This window comes from Protobothrops mucrosquamatus, unplaced genomic scaffold (assembly GCF_001527695.2).
Source record: "Protobothrops mucrosquamatus isolate PMUCROS unplaced genomic scaffold, P.Mucros_1.0 scaffold5699, whole genome shotgun sequence".
In the NCBI taxonomy this organism is placed as follows: domain Eukaryota; kingdom Metazoa; phylum Chordata; class Lepidosauria; order Squamata; family Viperidae; genus Protobothrops; species Protobothrops mucrosquamatus.
Window position 1 is genome coordinate 76,371 of NW_015391550.1, and position 7,038 is coordinate 83,408.

Here is a 7,038-nt window from a genome sequence, read left to right on the forward strand (position 1 = left end):
ACCCTACAGATTCGATGGATGCCACTTAAAATAATAGCAAGTTCTCTACCACATATTTTGTTTAAAAGGAAGAATGATGACATACATACAGTAATGAAAAGCAGTGTATGAAAACTAGCTTCAACCCAAAAGGTCAACTATGAGGAAGTGGTCTTAAAGAGTTGACTACATGAAGAAGGTCAGGGGATAACAACAACAAAACAACAACAACAACAACAACCAGAGGGGCTTTCACCTCTGACTTTTGAAGATATTTCTCTGAGACTTCCACCAGGACTAAAAGGCTGGTCAAAACTGGAAGATGAAAGCAGGAATTGAGAAGTCTTCTTCTAGGTGCTTGGACTGGAATAGCAGGTATACATTTTCTTCTCAACAATTTCCTTGTTCGTTTTGGCTTTCTTCCACTGAAGCATATAACTTGATTATTGCTGGCACATGACTTTTTAATTTTAAACAGGTGATGAGGGATGGAGAGCTGGAAAAGAATAAGGCCATTGTCTCTGGAAGCGGCACAACCACGCCTGACCATCTCACCCCTGAAGTATAGGGAAATGATATTTTTTTTTCCTGCCTGGCTTCTGTTCAAGAATGTGACAGAAAATGGAGTGGCTTTGGAAGCAGGCATCTCCTCACCTACAGGATAAAGCTGTCTATTTCTTTCTTTTGCCAGGAGAGATTCTTCTACAGGGTTGAGAGATGTTGACGGCCCCACAAGATATTTCTTTGTTCTCCCCAGAGACCCTCTAAGCTTCAGATCTTTCGTTGTGAATGAACCAAATCCCACCTTGAAAAGATAAACAGTCCAATACAAAAGATTTCACATTCATAATATTTTACTCGTCATATTAAAACAAAGGAAATCTGTGTTTTTGTCATCCTTTCAGGAACCACTGTCCTTCGTGGTCTCTTCTGAATGTAGGTCACCTGTATTGTAAGAACTACAGTTAGTCCTCAACTTATGACTAGCGTTGAGCCCAAAATTTCTGTGGCTAAACAAGACAGTTGTGAAGTGAGTTTTGTCCCATTTTACAACCTTTCTTGCCACAGCTTTTAAATGAACCAGTGCAGTTGTTAAATTAGTCACATGGTTGTTAAGTGAATCTGGCTTCTCGTTGGCTTTGCTTGTCAGAGGCTCACCAAAGGTGATCACAAGACCCCGGGACATTGCAGCTGTCATAAATAAGAGTCAATTGTCAAGTGCCTGAATTTTGATCATGTGACCATGAGGGAATGCTGCAACCATCGTAAGTGTGAGAAATGGTCACAAGTCACTTTTTTCGGTGCCATTGTAACTTTGAACGGTCACTAAACAAATTGTTGTAAGCCAAGGACTACCTGAACAGGCAAATTATATTTGTGATTAAAAAAAAATAACAATGAATTGCTTGTGTTACTGAATGTTTTAAATAGGACATTTGCAATAGGAGAAAGTGAAAGTTGTAGATATCTGTTTGCTTTAAGAGAAGGTGTGACCAAAACTTACATTTTGGGTTTAGCTTCTGTTGAAAGAAAAATCTTCATCAGGGTCCAGTCCAAGCCGGGAATAAACAAAATGGAGGCTGTTTGGAAAGAAGGTTCTTTATTGAGTTGCCAGAAACTTCAGTGACAGCAGCATGTTTCTGGGGTGGCTGACCACATGGAGCTGGGAGTGGTGGGTTTTTATACCTTCTTGGGCTTTTGTGTTTGGAGTTGTTCCTGTTCCTGCAGCATGAACTTTGATCTGAGATTTAGTGTGCCCTTTTTGTATTCTGATGGTGGTGGGTTAATCCTATTACGTCCTAAAGATCATGTCCTGCTTCCCTGGGGCTGTGTTGTATTTTGGGGTGAGGGGTTGCTAGTTCTAGGGGTCTTTGTCTTTTTAATCCCATCAGCTCCAAGCTTCCTGGCTCCAGTCCTTCTGAAAGGATTATCAAATCTGCATTTCTACAAAGTTGGTTTCTGTTTGGGGCAGAGAGATTTGGGTGGTGGTTTCTGCCTAAGATTTTCTCCATTACTTCTTTGGGGAAATATATTCTGCCTTTTTAATATGCCCCAAAATATTTCTTTCTCGGTGTGTGTGTGTGTGTGTGTGTGTGTGTGTGTGCTATCTTCCTACACTTCCTACCTGTAGTTTGAACTGTAGTTTCCAATGCACACTTTGATACGTTGCTCAGTTGAAATTAAACATAAAAGAAAACTCCTCAGAGTTCAGTTCACTCCCCGTTTAATTTTTGCAACAACTCTCTTAAGATAAGTTCATCCAAGGAGTGACGATCCAACCAAGGTCACACTGTTTCTTCTGTAGGAGACCTGAAATCCTTCTAGCCCCTTCCCTTGATAGCTTGTCAAGTAGTGTATGTGATTCTTTGTCTTGAATCTGCTTTTCCTCTTCTGGTGTAATTAAATGCCATTTTGTATTCACTTCATGGCTGCTTCTGATAGCTCAGGCATATGTCGTCAGGCCTTCATTACATGGGGGGGGGAGACACTTCTCCACCTCTCTGATCATGTAACCCATTCAAAGTCATGAAGAACGCTAAGCACGATCCTGGGGGAATCAAATCCCTCAGCCCAAGAGGAAAAGTTAAGTTTTGATAAGGCTCCACTTCCAGGAACAGAGAGGGAGAAGATTTGAGATTGGAGGAAGGTTCGGCTACTTCCTACCTTTAAGGAGAGATTATTTGGGTTACTGAAGGATCAGTCATCAGGAAATGATTCTTTTTGAGAAAGATTAGTTAGCTTACAAAGCTGATGAGAACTTGGGCTGCCATCTGTTGCAGGTTAATTTGGGAATCTCAAAAGTGCTTTTTCAAAACGCCACTGGACTTTCTTGTTTTATAATAATAATAATAATACTAATAATAATACTAATAATAATACTAATAATAATACTAATAATAATAATACTAATAATACTAATAATAATACTAATAATACTAATAATACTAATAATACTAATAATACTAATAATACTAATAATACTAATAATAATAATAATAATAATAATAATAATAATAATAAAGTTGGAAGGGACCTTGGAGGTCATCGAGTCCAACCCCCTGCTCAGGCAGGAAACCCTACACCATTTCGGACAAATGGCTGTCCAGTCTCTTCTTAAAAACTTCCAGTGTTGGAGCATTCACCGCTTCTGGAGGCAGGTTGTTCCACTGGTTAATTGTTCTAACTGTCAGGAAGTTTCTCCTTAGTTCTAGGTTGCTTCTCTCCTTGATTAGTTTCCATCCATTGCTTCTTCTGCCTTCTGCTGCTTTGGAGAATAGCTTGACTCCCTCTTCTTTGTGGCATCCCCTGAGATATTGGAACACTGCTATCATGTCCCCCCTCGTCCTTCTCTTCATTAAACTAGACATACCCAATTCCAGCAACCGTTCCTTGTATGTTTTAGCCTCCAGTCCCCTAATCATCTTTGTTGCTCTTCTCTGTACTCTTTCTAGAGTCTCAATAGTGGAGAATGGAAGGATTTATATTTCTTTGCCATCATCTGGTTGTGAGCACCAGTGGTGGGATTCAACCGGTTCTCTGTGTGGATGCCACTTCCGGAAGTCCATTCTGGGCCTGGGCAGCAAAAAATTAGCTACCGGTTCTGCCGAAGTGGTGCGAACTGGCTGAATCCCACCACTGGTTAGCACTCTTTCTGAGAGTAATTGAGGCCACTTGGAGGTTTATCTGTGCCCTCAGAGTCACCTGAATAGTGCAAATGGGAACTCAGAATCTCCATAGACATAAATTTGGGAGGAAACCCAAGTAGTTTAAGGGAACTAATTTATTTATGAAACTAAAGAGGAAAGGGGGTTGAACTAAATGTACGAGGAAAGTGCTTCTAAAAAGCAACAACTGCCATAAATGATGATTTTTTTTAAAAAAAAAATATTTAAAATGAGTTTGGAATTAATGAAGAAACCACATTTCTTCACGGAGGTCTCACAGAAGCCATAATGGAGCAATTGTACAACTTAGTCCCAGAAATTTTCACTTAGATGTTACGTAAAAAGCTGAGCTCCCAGAATGGTTGTGTGGTGTGGTGTGGTGTCGGCAACTTAAAACAAAACTCCAGAACATTGATTTTCTCTGTGCAAAAACACACTCTTTCTTTAAGCAAAAGTACTCAGATGTGCCAACAAATGTCTTATTCCACAACAGCAAAGTGTCAATCCCATGGACTACTTTTGGGATTACATCCTTTTTTCCCCTCTAGAATGCACACAGGTCATCAAAAAAGCCAATTTGGGGACTGTGCCACCCCTCACAGTTCAAAAGCTGAATCCTTGCGTGATGGAGCTGTGCAGGTTTTATCAGCGGTGCTTCTGTACCAGAGACCGGAGCTACTCGAGGGATCACGCTATGAGGTAAATTTAAAAATGGTCTCATCTAAGTTCTTAGTCTGGAATCTAGATATTACAAGTTGTGCAGATTCTCACAAGGGACCTTTGTTTTGATGAGGAGTTGAAGGAGATACTCCTTCCAAGTTGATGCTTGAAGCAAGAGAGCTCCATGCTTTTGAGAAGAAAATCAATCCCCCATGTTGGTTTCTGGATCTTTATAGTCTCTCCTAAGCTCTACTTCCCCATCTTTTCTTATCAACCTTTGGTGAGATTGCCACAAAACATGTCCTTTTCCAGCAGAAAGCTTTGGCTATCACCATTGAACAGTACCTTCTCTTGCATGTTTTCACCCTGAGTCATCAGGAAACTTCTAGCACCTTCTAGAAAAACCATGGTTTTTCCAAACTACACCTGTGAGGCCAGGCTTATGTCACTTCAGTAATGGGTGGATAATACTATGAAGATACCAGAAGTCACTGAGGAAGAAATAGCCCAAAGATGGTTCTGCAGAGGCAAATCCATCCTTCTGGTGAACCTCCACTACCTCAAACAGGCTCAAAGCACATGAGGGAAGGAAGTTAAGAACATTTCCTTGAGTTTATATTGAAATTTCTAGATAAATCGTAAGATATTTCGGCACCTGAAATTCTGAGTGTAGAAACCTGAGGAAGGGGACCAGAACACCAGCTGCATTTGGCAACTTGAGATTTGATTTTATGGGCTTAATACGATGAAAGGGGATCTCGTCAGATTTGATAAATGGGTATTAACAGAACAAAAGTGATTCCCAGTTCATAAGTAAAAATCAAGCTTCCTCAGCTTGACAGAACCAGGAAGATCGGGCAATTTCTTTGATCTATTCAGAGAGTATGGTTTGCAATGCAGCCCAAGTAAAACCAGTAAGAATTAATAACAAAACCATAAAATATATGAAGACAGCCTAGTCCACCATCCATACTATAAGCCGATAAGAACAGAATGTTATGACTGTGAAAAGAAGAAACAGCAAATACTCTCTTTTTCCAGATTCTGATCTGTTCTGTTCTGTTCTTTCCAGCTCTATTCTGATTGATTGTTCATCCCTACCTAATATGTCTTCTGTCAGCCATATTTTGTGTGCAGCAATCAGACACCTTGGTTCATGTGTGAGAAAGATTTACAGAGGAGAAGCAACTGTTGACGGTTGTTGTCTACTCTCCTTATTTCCTATTTGAATATACAGCTGAATCTTAGCCTGGGAGAAAGATAACTAAATTTTGTTGCAGGGAGCTGTAAGATTAATGACCCCATTGGTTATTTTCTTCCTGGATTTTTTTTTTTTGGTCTTTTCGGGGAGTGCAAAACAGCTCGGTTTCTAAATCCAATGTTTCTTGGTTCTGAATTTATCACCCAATAAATTTATCATGACCTTAGCAAGGAATTAGCATATGGTTTTCATCTCAGAAGCAATAGAATAGGAGAAATAACAAGACCTCAGAGAGAATACAGGGAAAATAAAATGAATTTCTGTTCCAATAAAATCTATTGCGGATTTAAAAGCAAAGGAAGAGTTGATTTCAGTAGCCTTGGAGTAAGAATTGATTTGGAGAAGTCCTTAAGATGTTGTATTTCTATACTATAGTTCAGTATTGAAAGCAACGTTACACTCATTTTTGGAAGTCAAGTATGTTTGTTACTTTAGTTACAGACATCAGCTAAGGATTTCGATCCAAGAATACACAATTCAAAATATATCCTATATCCTATTCATCTTTTGATATTGGTTTACATTTTAGGTACTGTGTTGAAAACTATCCATGGTTCTTTAAAAATGCAGCATTTATTTGTGAAAAGGTCAAGAGATCAACTTATTCTAAGAGTAAGTAGATATTCCCATCTAGTCTATTTCAGTGGGATTTTGCTCAATGCCCATTGGGTTCAATGTTTCTTGGGTAGGATGGCACTATAATAGCATATCCTCCTAAGAAATCTATTAATGGGGTTACAGTAATAAACTGTCCCAAATTTTTCTTTAGTTCTGCAACTTTCCACCACCACGTTTTGGCAGAAGAATGGGAAAGTGGGAAGAGAGGAAAACCAATCTTAGTTTCCCTGATGATTGTTTATTTATTTATTTATTTTTATTTATTTATTTCTTGTATTTCTACCCCGCCCTTCTCCCTGCGGACTCAGGGCGGCTTACAGCCATTTAAAACAAATACTTGAATACAAAAAATACAAAATTTAAAATTGATTAAAATGAAATATTATCCTAAGGCCGAAAATTCGAAAAAATTTTAAAAACCAAATTAAAATAACCCTTAGGCCAGTCCTGCTAACTTAAATAGCCATGTCTTGAGGGCACGGTGGAAGGAGGGGAGATCCGGAATCACCCGGATCTCTGGGGGTAGCTCGTTCCATAGGGGCTCCAACAGAGAAGGCCCTCCCCCTGGGGGTCGCCAGCCAGCACTGTCTGGCTGACGGCACCCTGAGGAGACCCTCTCTGTGGGAGCGTATCGGCCGATGAGAGGTAATCTGAGACAGAAGGCGGTCTCGGAGATAACCAGGTCCGATGCCATGGAGCGCTTTGAAGATGATAATCAACACCTTGAAGCGCACCCGGAAAGCCACCGGCAGCCAGTGCAGCTCGCGCAGCAGCGGCGTTATATGGGAGCGACAAGTCACTCCCATCACCGCCCGCGCGGCTGCATTCTGGACTAGCTGGAGCCTCCGGGTGCTC

The 7,038-nt window shown here is 40.3% G+C and overlaps 1 protein-coding gene across 1 annotated transcript in view; it reads left to right on the forward strand.

Moving 5' to 3' along the window:
- The window catches only part of HHLA1 (HERV-H LTR-associating 1), a 31,389-nt gene that overhangs the window by 21,525 nt on the left and 2,826 nt on the right, over positions 1-7,038 (forward strand). The window contains exons 8-9 of the mRNA XM_015829252.1: positions 4,193-4,343; positions 6,095-6,177. Coding sequence (XP_015684738.1) covers positions 4,193-4,343; positions 6,095-6,177 — 234 coding nt within the window. The remainder of the gene's footprint in view (positions 1-4,192; positions 4,344-6,094; positions 6,178-7,038) is intronic.